The sequence below is a fragment of the Peromyscus eremicus genome, chromosome 7 (genome assembly GCF_949786415.1).
Source record: "Peromyscus eremicus chromosome 7, PerEre_H2_v1, whole genome shotgun sequence".
In the NCBI taxonomy this organism is placed as follows: Eukaryota; Metazoa; Chordata; class Mammalia; order Rodentia; family Cricetidae; genus Peromyscus; species Peromyscus eremicus.
In genome coordinates this window covers 99,030,490-99,049,301 of record NC_081422.1, presented here as the reverse complement: position 1 = coordinate 99,049,301, position 18,812 = coordinate 99,030,490, and the positions used below count along the sequence as shown (strand labels likewise).

At 41.0% G+C, this 18,812-nt stretch overlaps 1 protein-coding gene across 1 annotated transcript in view; it reads right to left on the bottom strand.

Annotated features, from left to right (window-relative positions):
• Cpne4 (copine 4) overlaps positions 1-16,694 on the bottom strand; it is a 348,290-nt gene extending 331,596 nt beyond the window's left edge. Inside the window, exon 1 of the mRNA XM_059267087.1 lies at positions 16,515-16,694. Within this exon, the coding sequence (XP_059123070.1) occupies positions 16,515-16,694 (180 nt within the window). The remainder of the gene's footprint in view (positions 1-16,514) is intronic.
• Between the last annotated feature and the right edge of the window lie 2,118 nt (positions 16,695-18,812).

The window sequence follows — 18,812 nt, the reverse complement described above, 5'->3', positions numbered from 1 at the left end:
ATGCAACTCAAATCCAGAAGTAACCCATTCCTCCCCTCAATGCTTTTTCAATCACCCAGCTTCACAGCTCTAGAGTCCCTATTAGCCCTTAAGCTTTTCTTATCCAATCCTTCAGTTAAAAAGTACAAGGATTACTTTTAAAATGAAGCTCATTTTCAACTACTCTCAACTTCTCCACAGTTACTTTCTGATCCACAATATCTCAACTCTCAGAAGGACAAATCCAGTGGCCACTTGAGCCCTTGGCAACATCTACATTTGTCTTTGTGCACTTTCTATTAGAAGCAAGTGGTGTTATTTCTTAAAGTATAAGCCACTTTTCCATTCCAAGTCCTCCAATTCTGATGTGGAACTATTTCCTGCAAGTTGAAGTATTTGGCTGAGGCCCAGGAGTAAACACAACTCACAGTTCCCAAGAAGATTCTTACAAAATTACAAGGCCCCTGTCCAAGGTTGTAGAAGCAGTAACAGTTGCTGGGAAAAGAGACAATACAACCAATTGAGCTGTCTGCAAGTCATGTAGATACCTACAGGGATGTAGCCTTGGTTAGTTGCCACCTATTGTTGTGGTTTGAATGAGAATGGCTCCCATACGCTCATCTGTTGGAATACTTGGTCATCACTTTATAGAACAGTTTGGAGATAATTAGGAGGTGTGGCCTTATTGAAGGAAGTGTGTCACTGGGGGTGAGCTTTGGGGTTTCAAAAGCCCTTGCCATTCCCAGTATCTCTTTCTGCCTCGTGCTTGTGGAGCAGGATGTAATCTCTCAGCTACTGCTCTAGCACCATGTCTGCCTGCCTGCTGCAATGTTCTCTGCTGTGATGATCATGGGCTATAACGCTCTGGAATTGTGGGGCTCAATACACATTTTCTTTTATAAGTTGCCTTGGTAATGGTGTCTCTTCATAGCAATACAAAAGTAACTAAGGTACATTTTCTAGTGTGGGCTTTTCATTAATGCAGCTGCCTGTTAGTCACCTAATCTCCTATAAGTCAATCCAATAAACTCACTAGTTTATTAAACAAGACTTGGACAGAATTCTTTTCTTTGGCCTGTCACCTAGGTGCCATGTCTAAGGTGAAAAGATATGTTTTCATGTCTTCCCAGAGGAAAAAAAAATCACCCAACACATGGAATCCCATTATATACTGAATAAAACTCCCCTAAATCTCTTCCATTGTCTACAAGGTTTTTTATGATCTGATAGTTGCCGATTCTAAGACAATTTCTTGTCATTTTTCTTATCTCATCGTCTTCTAGCCACCTTGTCTCCTTATTGTTTGGCAAGGATGAGGATGAGGATGAAGAAGGTGATAAGAACAATTGGCTTCAGGTCTGGCCTCTTATTAAACTTTAAAGCACATAGCACAGTAATATTAACTCTAAATATAATGTTGCATAGTGGATCTATGGCGTACCCATCTAACAACCTCAGATTCACCCTTTATATAGTCACACAGCCTATGGCAGGGCCTCTGTCCTTACTTCTATCAGAATGTCATTTCCAGTATCTAAATGGCTGACTCCTTGTCCACCAGGCTTCTGTATGAATATTATTTTTTCAGAGAAGTCTTCCTTGACTACGGTGTTAAAATCAGTTTCATATCATTCTCCATCCACTTCCTTGCTTTAGTTTTTCAGAAGAGTACTTATCATTTTCTGACAACAGATTAGACATCCATTGCATATTTTCTATTTTCCCTAGCAAAAAAAAGCTGAGACTATGTTGTTCCCTGCTGTATGTATCCCTAGCCCTGAGAAAAGTATCTGGGACATGACAGGAACTCAATAAACGTTTGCCAAATTAAACCAACCAACAAGCAAAAAGAATTATTTATCCATGTATGGTTAGTGGACTTGTAGTTGAATTATGACTCACCGAAAGGATGGATTGTTTCACACCATTGAGTTGTTGTATAGAATACTTATTTGAGTAGTAAAAATGTAGTTTTAAAAATTCCCAACATAGTATTTTGCTTTGATTGTGATTCCATAGCCATGTATCTACTGATCCAGTAAGAAATCAGGACTTGGCATCATGAGCCCCAGCAGAAGAGGGCTCCTAGAGTGACTAGGGTTCTGAGTCTGAAGTCAGAGGACTGAGGGAGCAGGCTGCACTACCATGACCACACGTTCTCAGAGAAGTCATCACGGCATCTCAAGGTCTCGGTTTTCTTATCCATTGATGAGTAACAGAAAAGACAGTACTGGCTTTGATGGGTCAGACTGATGAGGAAAAATAAATAAATAAATGTGAAAGAGCTACCCAGGAACTGGTTTTATTTATTCATTTTTTTATATCCAGTAGTGGTACTATATATGTACATGTTCTTAAAAGCAGGAGAGAGACTATAATCCGTATTTCCTTCCTCTCGTACTCCTTGAAGCTATTCATTGCCTAAGTTGAATATTCAGGGTAGAAAATGTTTCCTTTCACAGACTCTATACTGCCTCATTCAAGGTTCCAGGAGAGCTCTCTAAACAGGAATTGAGATCTTAAGTATGACTACATTCCTCATACCCACACACTTCAAAGCAATCGTGTTTTGTATGATAACAAGATGAAAACTTCAGTTCACTGGTGCAACCAGGTATAGTCCAGGGCTTCATTATATGGAAAAAGTTAGCATTTCTCATGAAAAAGGGAGTCCATATCCTTATCCTTATCCTGCGACTGTCACGAATGGAAGTGCTCTACCTATTAGTGCTAGACTGAGGTATGGGTGAAGGCACCTTTAGATAATTTAAGACACTGGCCATTAAATTATGCCTAGTCCTTCAGGTCCTCCCTGCTACAGTTCTAGACACTGTGGAACAGGCATGAACCACCCTGCTGTGCCCTGTATGACGTCCTCCTAGAGAAGCAATGAGTCAATTCGGGCTGCTTCAATTCTGGGTCCTTGCTACACTGTGGTAGTAACTGGAGAAAACTGTTGGAGGAAGCCTTCAGGAGATAAAGGCTAAAATCAACTCCTTATACCACGGCCTCCTTGCTCAGAAACTGTTTTGAAAAAGCTAACACTGAGCAAAGTGGGGGAAAGAGTGTCCGGTCCTCCTTTGATACCCAGTTCTAAGCTGTCATTTTTCACCAAGAACTTGCCTATGTACTCAAGAGGAAAAGATTTGGGACTAAGTCCTCAGATGAGAGAGAGCTCTCACAAAAAAATCAAGTATTTGAAAATAGGATCCAAGATAGGGAGTTGAAGATTTCCAAGTTTCAGTCAAGATAAAATATTTAATTAGCCTATAAACTGACCCCAAGAACATCTGGAGCTTCCAGAAGGCAAGAAATTTTCTTGTCACTTGTAAGTCTGCCAGACAGTGGAGGCCCATGTTGGCAAAGAAGCAGAAATAGGAAAGGAGGTTATCAGCATGGCCTCTCTGAGATTCCAAGCTTACCGATTAGAGAACACAGAGCAACAGAACGAACTCTCTCCATGCCTATTCATCTCCTTCAGAATGCAGAAAGTGGAGGGGATAAGGAGAGTCAAATAATTCCCCACCAGGGAGCTGAAACACATCAATCAGGTGGTTATACAGACATGTGGTAGAAACTTACAGAACTGTTCAATCTTCTTACAGAAAGGTCTCTTACTTCATGCAGACAATAGGACCAAGAATTCTTGGGCTGGGCAGCAGACTAAAACCTTGCCTCTGGTACTAAACACATTTAGATGTGAGTATTACAAGATGAGTATTTTCATAGATAGATAGATAGAGACAGAGAGATAGACAGACAGACAGACAGACAGACAGACAGACACACACACACACACACACACACACACACAGAGTTCCAACTGATCTGTGATATTAGTTTTCATGTGGTATCAGTCTTCATGAATTATCTCCATTAAACAGAGTAGTATACAATATTTATCAAGTGCTCAGTGTGTACCAAGTACTATTAAGTAATTCTCAAGCATTATAGCTTTCCTTCTCACAGTAACCTTACTATCATTGTGTGGATGATTTAAAAAAATGCAGGTCCAGGGAAACTGGTGAATTTGTATAAGCTCATATGGAAAATGGAAGCAATCTGATTCCAGACTCTGTATCTTTGGCCACTTCATTATCTTGCCAGCCCAGTCTTCACAGCCACTTAGAGAAAGGTCATATAAGAAGCTCAGGGATGATGGGGATCTTTCCAAGACCACACAGTGAATCTGTGGTGGACTTCTGCTTCATTTCATACTGTCCTCATATTAAAAAAGGCTTCTAGTATTCTCTGAATTGTCCAGAAAGCTAATTCAGGTTAAGCTGAAGTCTGGTGGCTCATTCCATAAATAGTTGAATTGTGAGGTAGATCAGCTCCAAGTTTAAGTTTCTTCCTCTGGTATTTTTTCTGGAGTTCTCAAATGCTATTTTAGAAATGGAACCATATCTATTCCCTTTAAACCAAAGTCTTATATAAAACCCCATTATGCTTAATAGTTTAATATATTTTAGCAATATAATTTAGATTCCTGTCATTTAACTGCAATGTCCTAATGGGCACACAATCTGAGAGTCAGTGACTTCAAATGTGGTGGAAATCTAAGCATCTGTGTTAGTGAGCTAATCTTTGATAGGGGGCCAACCATACACAGTGGGGAAATAATAGCCTTGTCAGCAAATAGTGTTGAGAAAAGTGGACATCTACAGCAGGAGAATGAAATGGGATCCTTATCTCACACCACAACAAAAATCAACTCATTTTACTCATCGACATCTCAAACTGGGGATGGAGGGCGTGCAATGGAGGGTAGGGGGTGGGGGATGAGAACATAAGGGAATGGGATGGTCGAGCTGGAACAGGGATGGAGTGAGAGAGCAATGAAAGAGATAACATGATAGAGGGAAACATCATGGGGATAGGGAGAAACTGGGTGCAAGGGAAGTCCCCAGGGATCCGCAAGGATGACCCCAGCTTAGACAACAAGCAATAGTGGACAGGGTGCCTGAACTGGCTTAACCCAGTAATCAGATCAGTAAATACTCTGTCATCATAGAGCCTTCATCCAATAACTGATGGAAGCAGATGCAGAGATCCACAGCCAAACACCAGACCAAGCTCCAGGAGTCCAGTTGAAGAGAGAGAAGAGGGATTCTATGAGCAAGGTGCATCAAGATCATGATGGGTAAACATACAGAGACAACCAAACCAAACTAGTGGGAACTCATGAACTTTAGACCAACAGCTTTGGAGCCTCCATGGGACGGGGCTAGGCCCTCTGCATAAGTGAGACAGTTGTGTAGCTTGATCTGCTTAAGGGGCCTTCTGGCTGTAGGATCAGAATCCATCCCTGGTGCATGAGCTGGCTTTTTGGAGCCCATCACCTATGGTAGGACACCTTGCACAGCCTTGATGTGGGGTGGGGGGCATAGACCTGCCTCTGCTGAATGTACCAAGTTCTGCTGACTCCCCATGGGAGGCCATACCTTGTTGGAGGAGGGAATTGGGGGGGGGGCAGGGCTGGAAGGGTGGGAGGAGGGAAAAGAGAGGGATCTGTATGGTGCTATTTTATTTGTGCGGAAATGTGATTTTATTTGTATGTTAATAAAGTTGCCTGGGGTCACAGCTAAGAGCAAGCCATTAAGCAGAAGTCTGGTAGTGGTAGCACACGCCCTTAATCTGATCACATGGCAGGCAGAATCTCCGTGTGTTCAAGGACACAGCCAGGATGGTGACATACACCTTTAATCTCAGTACCAAACATAGAGACCTGGAGGTCTGTATAGACAGGCAGTGATGAGGAAGTCATGTGGTTGGGTTTACAGCCAATGAGAAGGCAGAACAGAAAGGCAATAAAAAGACAGGACACAGGAAGAAGGTCTCTCTCTCAGGGGAAGGACGGCAGCGAGTGGTAAGATAAGGTGGTCTTAGCTCTTGGCTACTGCTCGATCTCTGGGCTTTTAACTCTTTATTTGGCTCTGTGTTTCTTATTTAATAAGACCATTTAGAATTACATCTACAGATCTGTGGTTAGTATGTAAAATGAATAAAAAATTCCTTAATAAAAATATATAATAAAAAATCAACTCATAATGAATGGACCTCAAACTCTAAGTTTCTAGAAGGAATTTAGGAGGAAACATTTTTGATGTTTACCTGGGCAAGGATTTGTTTTGGCTTTGACACCAGTCACATAAGCAACCAAAACAAAATGAGATGAGTGATATTGTATCAAACTAAAATGTTCCAATACAACAGAAGAAATAGTCGGAAGAATGCAAAGGTGACTTACAGAATGGGAGAGAACATTTGGATGCCACTTACCTGGCACAGAACTAATTTCCAAGGTATATTAGGGATTCCTAAACTAACTTAGTGACTAAACAAAATAATAACAACAGAAAACAAATAATTTTAAAAATAAACAATGTACATGAAATTGACAGTTCTTGAAGCGGACATAAAAATGGGCAATGGACATATGAGAAGGTATTCAATATCAATAATCACAAGGAAATGCAAATCACCCGAGAGCGAGCTAGCACATCACACCTGGAAGGGTGACTATTATTATTTTTTTCAAAGACATCAAGGTGCTGATAAAGCTGGGGAAATTTGGAGTCTTTGTATGCTACTGTTAGGGATGGAAAATGCAACAGTCACTGAAGAAAAGGATATGGAGTGTATACCCTAAAAACAGAATTACCAGATGATCCAGGAAACACACTTCTGGCTATCTTTCCCAAGGATCTAGAAGGATCTACATTCCTGTGTTTATCCCAGCCTGTTCAAGATGCATGGCATGGGAACATCTATCTATCCTTTCACAGACAAGTCAATATAAAGTATAGCATAAACATACAATAAAATATCACTCAGCTTTAAAAGGGAAGGCATTTTAACACATGAGGCTCAGACAACATGGACCTGGACAGCACCAGGCTAAGTGAAATAAATCAGTAACAGGTCAAACACTGTATGATTCCTCTTATGTGAGGGTCTAATATAGTCAAAGGTACAGAAAAGAACAACAGTATGCTTATTGCTAGGGGACATAGAGAAGATAGAGTGAATTTTTACTTAAATTACATAAGGTAACAGCTGTATAAAGTAAATTAAGTTCTGGAGGTGAACACTAGCACATACTGCCTGTGGTTAGTTACAGTGTTTATAAAATATTGTTAAGAAAATGAATCTCACATTAAGTGTCTTCACTGTCATGAACAACAAACAAAACCTAAGCACCACATGGAAGCCTAAGGAGGTGATGGATACATTTATTATCTGGATTATGGGGATATTAGCATGCATGCCTAAACTTATCAAAGTATATACATTGATTATATGCAGTTTTTATATAATAATTAGACCTTAAATAAAGTTGAAAATGAAAATTAAGTATGATTTAACATTGTATATATTAAAATATATCTTAGGAAATATTCTATATGTTAGTCGGGATAATGTTTTCATGAGTGCGCACATTTGTCAAAACTCATCCAGGAAAACATTGCAAAAGGATGTATTTTATATGTAAATTGTCTCACTAAAGTTAATTTTAAACAATTATGTCTCAAAACTACTCTTTTGGGATCTGTTACCATAGCTCTGTTCACAAAATGGCCATGGCTCATAATCATTCTAAGCATGAAAGAGCCATGTTCCACAGAGTTCATTTCTACACACACTATCCAAGAAAAGATTGCTTAAAGTGTTTATCACCCACTTCTCTGGGACATACATGAACTCATATGCCCCTATGTGTTGCTAACAGGGAAGCTACAACATATGGAGATCCAAACCTGCATCTGGATAGGTTGGAGTAGGGAAGGAAAGAAGAAAATGGGAAATAGTGGCACCAAGGAAGGTTAGAAAGACAGGAAACATTCCATGGATGTGGGAAGGGAGATGAGCCCTTCCTCCAGGGGATTGATTGAGGCCTGTCACCATCTGAGAATCAGGAATTCCAGCACAACTAACACAGGCTGTGAAAGCTGCCAAGGTAGACAGTATTCCCCTCATATATAGATATTTTATATTAAAATAGCTGTAAACTAGGCTTGGGGCTTAATGTACATGAACTCATCCCTCTCCCAGATAGTCTCTGGGATTCTCACAAACAAGACTATTAGCATTGCTTACAATGATGACATCCTACCTTCCTGCATCTTTGTGCCCTGGAGTTTGACCTTTTCCACTGTAGTCCTATCAGGACCCATCAAAAACTGCCTGTGCTCTCATTTAGGTTTCTTGACTAACCTTCGATGGTAATAAATTCAAAAGCCACTGAAATGGTATGCATGGCTACTATAAAGATAATGAAGCATCATTCTTCTTTGAGAAGCTCACATTCATTCACTTGGGTGTGTCTTACTCCTCTCTCAGCATGTCTTTTCTCTTAACCCTTGTGTGTATACCTTTCAATAAACTCCCAACTGTGTGTAACAATGACTCATCCTGAAATTCTTTTCTGTGGTGAAACCAAGGAGCCTGAGTTTGCTTCAGTAGACATCTCTGAGGAAGAACTCCCCAAGCTGTGTCAGAGGTCAGTGTATAGATCTGTCTGCATCCCTGCTTCATCTGAAAGAGCAGTAGAATACTGATCAGTTTTTATTATCACCCTGCTGTGCCCACTACAGAAACAGGAATAAGAACAAATCTAAATCAACAACTTTTTAAGGTCTTTCTCCAAGTTTGTCTGAGCCTCCAGTCTTCTATATCAAAGACAGAGTGAGCGCTTCTGGACAATTATACATTTAGGGACTTTCATCATGCTTCCCTCATGGTGCTCAGTACACATTGTGCTTAATTTTAATATCTATAATGCCTTTTCACAGGGCTTTTATGAGAAGCAAATTAAATAACATAAGCAGAGATTGTGAATATAAAGGATTATATGCATATAATATCATCACTAATAATAACCTTATATCGGAGTTCATTGATGATGTGTTAAATATAACAATGCTAATTACTACTAACTGTTACTCCTGGCTAATGTCAAAGCCCAGGATCCACTGAAACATATTTTCATATGGAACTGATCCAAGAGTGATTAGTCCTAAGTTGCATATCCTCTGAGCCCAATAATCATATCTTAAAATTAAGTATAAAAGTGGGATTAGCACTGATTGAAGCAACATCTTCAAAGTCTGCAATGCAATTTGGGTTTCCCTATGATGACAAGTTCTTGCCATTCACAGGATCTGGGCCCAGAGCCACACAATCATCAGCTTGGCCCTGCTCCATGGAAAACATCCAACACTGCCTAGGAGGGAGCCGATGTTCCAGTGAACACAGAGGCAAAGCCTTTGGGTCACAAGTGTCTACATCTCAGTTCTCTGGGAAGCTTTCCTTTATCACACCTGGTTCAAATGTGTAGTTCTAGGAGTTAATGAATGCATCAGCATTCACAAGAGACAAGAAGGAATTATTCCCACACCTCATCAGAAGCTGAGAAACCCTACATTCTCATTAACCATATACTTTCATCTTGTGGCTAGAGAGTACATGAGCGATTCTAATAAATGGGTGTGAACCAAAACTAAGGGAGTGAAGTGTAGTCTGAAACTTGCTGTTTGGAAAGTACATCCAAGTTGCAAGTTTTCTATTCTTTCAGTAAAGTCATGTCAGTAAAGTACATGGGCACTATAAAAGACTTATTGAAAGTAGTTAGATCTGCTATAGCAGTAACCTGAGTTGTTAACACAGTATCATGGGATCCTTTCTCTGTTGGAATTCCATTTTAAAATAAAGTGGGGTTTGGAGAGACGGCTCTGTGGTTAAGAGCTCTGGCTGCTCTTCCAGAGTATCCATGTTTGACTCCCAGTACCAACATGGCAGCTCACAACTATCCGTAACTCCATGTCTAGAAGGGATCCTATTCCCTCCTTTGGCCTCCTTGGCCACTACATATATATGTGGTTCATGGATAATACATGCTGACAAACACTCATATATATAAATTAAGAAAAAAAACCTCTGCAGTAATCAGTAGCAGTAAAACAACAAATGTCAAATTTAAGTTTCATCGCTCATGCCCTCACTTCAGACCACTCTCCTCCCCACCACAAATGCTCATAATCTCAATGTCACAATTACAATGAATTTAAACATTTGTTAAAATTAAGTAATTCCGAAGTTAACTCTTAGTTATGCTAGCCACAGTCTAAGTGCTCAGTTGCCACTCACTGGACAGAGCAGCTCTACAACATGTCAATCTTTGCAGAGGATTCTGCCAGACATGCCATCAGGCAAGTCCAACCTGTAGCCCACAAGTCAAATGTGTTCCCAGATAGTGACGGATGCGGCCCCACATGTTTGTAGACCACAACATCATGTTGAAATGTCAAAAGGTTGGATACTCATGAGAAAGCCCCTCTTTTGCCAAACTCTAATGCTCTCACTGAAAGGTAAGCTTACTTTGTTTTTCTGAGTCTTGCCCCAAAGCTCCTCAATAATCTCTTCACTATTTAGCATCTCAGATTTCCCATGATGAAGATACTGAGAAACTTAAGCAGTATTAAACCTTGGATAGAAGCCCTTCCCCCAGTTCTGTGGTTCTGTACATAGGAATCTCTCTGGCCACCAAAGTCCTCTCCAGGAAACGGCTACAGAAAAGTCTACAATTCAATAAATCTTCCAACTGAGTACAGCTCAGGCTTGCTGGCCTTCACTAAATATGTCACTCCTCTCTTCTAGCATAGATGTGAGGATGTAAAAGTCACTTTTGGAACTTGCATCAGAAAGTAGGTGGTGTCACTAAATAAATGTTCACCACTTGGTAACTGTACATCCTTCTACAAGTGGGTGGTTGGAAGGTCTATGTGTCGTCTACTTGCCTCTTTGGCCTAAAATACTTCTTATGTTCTTTTCTTGCAAACTTTGCTAGCAGACTTCTGACAAAGTAGAAGGCAATAGAAGGCATTGGTGGGAGATGGGAAGGCAACAAAAAGCTACAGCTTCTCCAGCTCTACATGCTTCACCACTGTCTCTCCAGCTTCCAGCAGGTAGGCCCTTCCCCCAACCCCACCTCCATAGATTCACCTTCTCCTAGGCAATGCACCTGCTGGGTCTTTAATACTTAACTCTTCCTTTCATCCCTCTTGTCCAATGGTAGGCTGGCACACTTTTTAGTAACTGGGTCTCTGTTTTGTTGATGCAATGAATACACACTAGCCCAAACAGTTTTTGAGTATTTGACAACTGGATCTCAGCCAACTTTACAAGTTTGTCCTAAAATACCACTTTTCCAGCCCTAAGCAAAGCACCAATTTTTCTGGTTCTCATCTCAGAGTTACTTTGCATCCTTTAATTTCAACTCCTTCACCAATTATTGGTGAAATTATTATGGCCACTCCACGTAGTTAAAGGGAGGTTTATTTTGTGGGGTAACTTACAAGTGAAGGGATAGTTTACAGGGTCTGGGAAAGGTGTATCACAGTCCGGCGGTGTTCTCTGGAGAACTCTGCTTGGTCTACCTCCAGCGTCCAGGGTCCAGGAACCAAGAGAGCCTGAGCATCTGGATCTCTGGTCTTCGGCATCCTCTCTCAGCCCGGCCTTGTAGGCATGACAGTTACCGAAGCCTCAATGAGGGTTGAAACTTCCAGGTCAAAGCTGGAATGGCTATCCACTACAACCAATAGTCATTCAAAATAAATTCTTTCTGACAGCTGCTTGGCACGGGATCTGTTTTCCTAGTCATCTCAATGGGAGGGAATTCATGCCTGGTACTATAAACCCAGACAGCTATCTGTGGCCAGAGAGGTCATAGACCCTAGAGAAGGCCCTCCTACTACCACTTTCTTAAATTAATTTGTGACTGTATTGTATTTTTCCTTATAGGCACAGATAAGTGTAGCTCTCATCCCTCATCAAAGAAGCCTCTCTTTTTTTTTTTTGCAACAGATGGAGACTATTACAGAAATCCAAAACTGGCAAAAATGCAGAGAATAAATGACTGGAGAGTGCCAATGCTAATTGATACTTCTACAACATGACCCATACACCTATGCCTCAAGGGAAATAATGGAAGAGGGAGCAGAAAGAATGTAAGAGCCAGAGGAACAAGACGTCTCCTGCTGGATAGTGTCCCCTAGGCATGACAGCTAAAATGCACTCATAAAATCTCAACAATATGGTTGTCTGAACTAGACCAGCACAATAACAATACCAGTTGACATGTCAACATAGAGAGGGAAAATTCCACAAGGTCCTACCCCTAGATGAAGAGATACAGGTGGTCAATGGCTGCTGAGAAAGGATGAATCAGTTTCTGTCAGGGACAAACTTAGTCACAGGTTGTCTAATCCCAAGTGGCTAGCTCTGGACACATGTATATATGAGCAATGCTATATGGCCTCGGTAGATTGTACACACACACACACACACACACACACACACACACACACACACACACACATGCATACACACATGCATACATATGTGTATATGCAACAATAGTAAAGAAGAGGCTATGACTTGGGGAGGGAGGGGAAGACACAGGAGGGGCAGGAATGATGTAAACGCAGTGCCCATGTGTGAAGTTCTCAAAAACTAAAACAAAATAAACCATCCTATCCTCCATCCCACCCGTTCTAATTTGACAGCATCTCTTCTAGGAACCCATCCAAAAATAAGTGAAAAATTTTGTGCACAAAGATGTTCAGCCTGGCATTACTTAAAGGAAAGCTTTTTAAAAGGCATTTTCAAAGTTAGGAAATAGGACGGCGGTTTAAGTAAATCGATTTGATAGGATATTATGCAACTTGAAAATTACATTTATCAAAACTGTAGTAATGTGGAAAAGGCATATACATCTAGGCAATAAAATCAGAAAAGAACATTTTACATGCTGAGAATCATGTCAAAATAGAGCCTGTGAGATAGCCTAGAGGGTAAAGGCACCTGTCACCAAGCTGGACAACTTGACTTCTATAACAAGAATCCACAGAGTACCAGGTGAGAATGAGCTTCTGCAAGTTGTCCTCTGACCCTCACACATGTGCTGTAGAACAAATATGCTCTCATCCTCAACACATATTAAGTAAACAAATATTACATTGAAAATTTAAAAAAAGGTTTAAAAATACGTGTATCAGAAGAGAAAAAAGACAGAAAAGCAATATGCACAATAGTTGACGATACTTAGCATAAAAGGGGCTTTAGAAAACAATTTATTCTCTGCTAATTTTCAAAAAGTGACTTTCCCCTACTGTACTCATTCCATTTAATTTTATGTAGTTGAGATTTTTTAAAGGCTCACCAACAAGGTCTATAAGATCTTGGTTAGGGGAAAAATATGCCATGATACATAAAACCCCAGTGAAGGAAGATTGTGCATTTATAACGTAAGACTTAATTTAAGATTCCAATCTGCCTGTCACCATTTCTCCATGCACGCTTCCCCTCACCTGAATCCCATCTGCTCATGAACAGCTATCAAAACTCCCTTTCAAAGAAGTGGTTGCTATCATAGGCTTACATGAGTAAATACGTTGCCTCTCCAATCTTACGATATTCCTTCCTATCATGTCTGCTGGAGACACTCCTACCTATTCATAAACAGAGAAGAGAGAAGACTCCAGGGATGATCCTAAGAGATTGCACATGGGTTGATTTGGGATTGGCTAAGAGACACAGTGCTGAGCAGATATTCCTGAGAGGATTAACTTAGGGAGAAAGTCCCTCCTGCAGGGTCTACAGCATCATTTCAAAGAAGCCCAAGAGATCCAAGGGGGAAGGGGGCTTTTATTCAGCTGCTTACCTTGCTCCTAAGGGTACTGTGTGTATCTCTGTTCTATCGCTGTGGCTGTCATCTTCCGCTGACACTGGAACCCAGAGTCATTGGCTTTCCAGTAAGGACTAAAGGCCAATGACTCTCCAAGATCAAGCTTTCAGTGCCAGATGGGGACTGCCAAACAGCTATTGGGTTCTCAGTCTTTCTCCAATGTGAAGACAGCCATTGTTGAATGAATCAGCTCACACATACCATGTAAGCCAATCTAAAAATCTCTTTTTAATACATACTCATTCTGTTGGTTTGTGTTCGCCTAGAGAATCCTGACTCATACAGCATGTTTTTACTCACAGGCAAAATTTACACCTGAACACACACACACACATACACACACACACACACACACACACACTCAGAGCTATTTGGGGGAAGGAAAGAAACCATAAGAATTGAGGAAGAGGGACTGAAGAGGACCTGTAAGACACTAATAAGGACAACCTATAATTATATATATATATATATATATATATATATATATATATATACTGGTGGTTTGAATAAGAACAGATCCCATAGGCTTGTATATTTGAATGCTTGGTCATTAGGGAGTGGTGCTACTTGACAGTATTAGGAGATGTGACCTTGTTAGAGAAAATGTGTCACTGGGGGTAGGCTTTGGGGTTTCAAATGCTCAAGCCAGACCCAGTATCTCTCTTTTTCTGCTGCCTGCTGATGAGGATGTAGAACTCTCAGCTACCTGTCTAGCACCATGTCTCCCTGCATACCGACATGTTTCCTTCTATGATGATAATGGACTAAACCTCCAAGTGTAAGCAAGCCCCCACTTAAATGGTTTTTGTTATAAGAGTCACGGCATCTCTTCACTGACTAAGACACACACACACACACACACACACACACACACACATATATATATATATGTATATATATATACATATATATATGAAAATGCCATAATGACACCCTTATTTTGATCATTAACTGAAAAAATAAAATAGTAACAAAAACACTTATTTAAAACAGGTGCTTAGATGCAATATTTTGATTTATAATTAAGCAATACTAGCAAAACTATCTGTAGAACTCAACCTGCAGTATTTCCAAATAAACTACCAAAGACTATACCAGCTCCTTCAGTAAGTTCAAAATAGCAATAGAAATTTCAGGCTGTGGAGCTGCCTGGGTTTAAATATTGTCTTTTGCATGTACAAGCAGAACAATATTGAATAAAGCCATATTCTTTCTGTCCACCTTGTTTTGTTTACAGAACATGGAATTACTACATCATGTCACTTATAGCCTTTGATAAGTCACTAATAAAATGTAAGTCACATTATTTTAAGTTGCACTCAAAACCACATATATCGGATGGTGCACCCCTGTATGGCAGTCATCTCTGCTTTTCCCCAAGTAACAGCAGGTCTACGTGAACATTTATCAGCATAGCTTCTAGCCAAGCCAGTCCAGGGGATGCAGAGAATCCCACCTCTTTCCCTACAGCTGTTCTTCTCTGGGTCCCTGATGGGCTAAGAGTCTAATGGGCAAACAAACAAAAAGATCAAATCCTTCCCCAGATAAATGAAACAAAATACCAAGTCGTCTCTTGACAAGTGGGAAATCACCACTCTTGAAGACTAATTTATAGCAATACCATTCCATTTACACCATTACCCAGTGAGCCATTGGACTCCGGAGTTTTTCATGGCTCACTTCCTTCCAACACCACTTAACAAACATGATAGCCTACAGCTCCTTCCTTCTTCTTCCCATATCCACCACCTCAGTGAATTTCTTCACTGCCAAATCCTCTTAGGATTTACACACACACACACACACACACACACACACACACACACACACACACACACAGGCTTCTCTTTCTCTAGTCCCGAACCAACTCAGATTAAGGTTGTATATCCAACATAGCACCCCAATGCCATGGGCTTGGAATGATTCCTCTGGGCCTTGAGGCTAGATTCTACCACTGTTAGTGTGTTCCTGCATGGCTCTAAGATACCTGGTTTTGAGATCCAAAGCACCCCTTAAAATTTGTGCCATCTCACACAGACCTGTGATGCAACCAACCCAGGTCAGTCAGCTCCTCTCCTACCATTCTGTTCACAGCTTTTCCAGAGGACTGGCCTCTAGCCTTACTTAGCTCATTATGACAAATGTCCCTGGACCCCAGCCCAGCTCCCAGGTCCAGAGCTCACCCTCAGTCTGGTGGCCGGGGTCACCCTCAGACTGCTGGCCGGGGTCCAGAGATTTATAGGACTGGCTTGCTCATGTCAGTCATCCTTGACTCCTCCCTCAATCTAGAAAAACTTATACCCTGTACTGACTCCCACTGAGTAGTCACTTCTCTCTCAACTTCCCAAATGTTTTCCCTCAGAACAAGGAGCCTCCTTCCTATCCTAGGAGCATGGTTATTAATATTCATGGTTACATAATAACTAATGGATTCTGCAGCATCCATCTTATTACCCAGCCCAGCCTGTGTCCTGGGTGGAGGCGTGTTTCTGACCTGTTAACATGTTGTTGATAATTGGGTATAAGACAGAGTGTGTTATAGTTATCTCTCAGTAATTATCATAAACATCTTGAAATTCTCAGGCTCACAAATTGTCAAAATATCACAGTTTCAAAACAGCCATATTAAAACATCGTGAGATAAACAGAAACATGACTCTATTTAAAATTTTCTGGAACTTTCTCTTTTTGGAATAAACCATCTCAAGACAGGACATGTTTTTGATTTGTTCTGTTTTTAAATTGAACAGATAATCCAGCTTCTGTCTGTCTCTGTGGGCAAGCCTACCTCAAACCACTGCCCATGGGACTGCATCTTGAGGATGACACAGGGGTCCGGCTTGGACAGAGCATCTCTGTCAGAAATGCCTTTGCATGCCACACGCAGCTCGACTTTTGTCAGGCAGGGGCTGTTAAAGATTCCCAGCGTGTTGGCAGCTGACTCATAAATGTTGCTCATCTTCTTCATTCTGTGTTAGGGAAATAAAAAGAAAAAAAAATGACATGCCAGTCACTGCAATTTTTCAAAAGGGGAAGCCCGCCCCTTCCCGCAACAGATCGCCGTTCAGGGAAACTGTTCAGCACACAGATTCGAACGCTGAAAGTCTTCATTATCTCACTTTCCAACTGGCTAGCAGCTTCAGTGAAGCAGGTAACAAACAGCCCTTCCCACCATCACCAAAATAAAGCTTCCCAAACAGATGCGGGCATACTTGGCTGAGATCACCATTTTCCCGTATGATTTTCACAGTAAAAATTTTAATCCATGAAATAAAATTAACGAATTAGTGAAACAAACTGCAAAGCACAATCCAGATTTATAGTAACTATAAGCTTTATGTGGATTTTTTTTTTTACTGATCTGTTGACTCATCAATTTTATCACATCTGATTTATTATTTTTAATTATTATTCTGTGTTATGTGTGTCTGTGAGTACAGGCTCATGTTCACTGTGCAGCATGTGTAGAGGTCAGAGGACAACTTCGTGGCGTTGGTTCTCTTCTTCTACCTGTACAGGTTCCAGGAATAGAATTCAGACCAGCACACCTGCATGGCAAGCACCTTTGCCCACCGAGCCATCTCGCTGGCCCCTCAATTCTTTGTAATTTCCTAAACTCCAACTCTCCTCCTATGTAATGGAGCAGACAAGTCTACTGTCTTGTCGCTGAAGGTAAAATCCAAGTTTCTTACCTCTGAACTCTGGCTCGCTTTCCCAAGTAGCCTTTGGCAAGGCAGCATCTATGGAAACCTCAGCATGGGCTTTTCTATCTCAAGTATCTGAGTCCACTCTCCCCTGCCCTTCTAGACTCCCAGTTGCGACATTAGGACTCAAAATTAAAGAGTGAAAATGAGACAAATAAAATAAAATAATAAAACAACCCAGACCTCTGATTCTGATCTCCTGGGAACATCAGATATGGGTCTGCACAACAGGTTCCAGCCCAATTCAACTTGATGTCTTTCACAGTAAAACTTCACTGGTCAGGCAGAGGCTACCCATGCTTTGCTCAGGCAGAGGCTACTCATGCATTGCTCAGGCAGAGGCTACCCATGCATTGCTCAGGCAGGAGCTACCCATGCATTGCTCAGGCAGAGGCTACCCATGCTTTGCTCAGGCAGAGGCTACCCATGCATTGCTCAGACAGAGGCTACCCATGCATTGCTCAGATAGGGGCTACCCACACCTCCCTCCACTGCAAAGGCCAAGCCTATGAAGATGCTGGAAAATGCTCTTGGGATTAGAATCCTCCCAGCATGTTCTATGCTTCTAGATTCAGCAGGGAAATCAGCAATGGCCTCCCAATCTTCATGTGGAGTTGGTGTCTTACAGTGAAATCTCTCCTATAAAGTTAGGGCAGTTCTTTCCCGTCTCCTTCCCTTCTACCATAAGTATTTAGTTTCTCCCTATTGCTATCTTCATAGTAGTTCAAATGAACACACCACACCACCTTTCACAGGGTGATGGCTGTGCCTTGGCCTTAAACACACGTGTGCACACACAGACACCACTTGTACTGAGACATGGGCACACAAATACACATCAGAAAAGTTTTAATGAGACATAGTCATATACACATACTCACGTACTTACTTATTATCTGTGGCTGAACTAAGTAGCCAAAACAGAGATTACAGAGCCAACAAAGCCTGAAATATTTACTATGTAGTCTGCAAATATGTGCCAACCGCTCTCTAAAATGTCAGGTTAAGGTACATTTGTGATTGAGGAGAATACCATCCTATTTTTTTCAAAAGTGTTGGGAAATTAGTTGAAGAATGAGAGCAACTCTGCCGTCTACCAACTGAATATTAATAGAGTTTGGGGTATTTGTTTTTTACATATTAGAAAATTTAAGCTCAGAGAGGATTGGCTGCTTGCCCAGGTCACATAATAATTCTAATGGCAGAGCTGAGCTTCATTGCCAACTTTCTCGCTCTCAGACCACAACATGTAAAATCTTCAGTGTAGAGATGTCCAAATCTACCAAGGCACAATGGACACGACCAACATCCTTAGCTTGCGTCAGCCTCCACAGCCATACTTCCTTTCTATTTCCAAATAATTGTTATTCAAATATAGGAAA